The 506-nt window shown below is 65.6% G+C and overlaps 1 protein-coding gene across 1 annotated transcript in view; it reads left to right on the forward strand.

The window, feature by feature from the left end:
• The window catches only part of STARD8 (StAR-related lipid transfer (START) domain containing 8), a gene marked incomplete at its 5' end in the record, with an annotated part of 4,263 nt that overhangs the window by 2,982 nt on the left and 775 nt on the right, over nucleotides 1-506 (forward strand). Inside the window, 1 exon segment of the mRNA XM_009705325.1 lies at nucleotides 143-419. Within this exon segment, the coding sequence (XP_009703627.1) occupies nucleotides 143-419 (277 nt within the window).

Here is a 506-nt window from a genome sequence, read left to right on the forward strand (position 1 = left end):
CCCCCCATCCCCCCCCCCACTAGCCAGCAGATGTGGCTGTGCTGCTCCGTGGCAGTGGGAGCCGTTGGTAAAGCTGCTTGGGGGGTTAGCAGTGTGGGGGTCCTGTGGGACAGCCTGCCTGACCCTTACCTTGTCCCGTCAGGTTGGGGACGGGCACCCTCTGCGCTTGTGGAAAGTCTCCACGGATGTCGAGGCCCCCCCTGCCATGGTGCTGCACCGGGTGCTTCGGGAGCGTCACCTCTGGGATGAGGACCTGCTGCAGAGCAAAGTGGTGGAGGCCCTGGACAAGAACATGGAGGTCTACCACTACGGCATGGACAGCATGGCACGCCACCCGCGCAGGGACTGCGTGGTGCTGCGGTGAGGGCAGGGAATGACCCGAGTGGGAGGGTCTGGTTGTGGTTTGGTGGATCCCATCTGGCCGCAGCCTTGGCTGCACCTCCCGGGGCTGTGCAGGCTCCTCCACCTCTCTGTTCCCCCTGTAGACCCCCAAGGCTGGGCAGGGG

This window comes from Cariama cristata, unplaced genomic scaffold, assembly GCF_000690535.1.
Source record: "Cariama cristata isolate BGI_N322 unplaced genomic scaffold, ASM69053v1 scaffold28608, whole genome shotgun sequence".
In the NCBI taxonomy this organism is placed as follows: domain Eukaryota; kingdom Metazoa; phylum Chordata; class Aves; order Cariamiformes; family Cariamidae; genus Cariama; species Cariama cristata.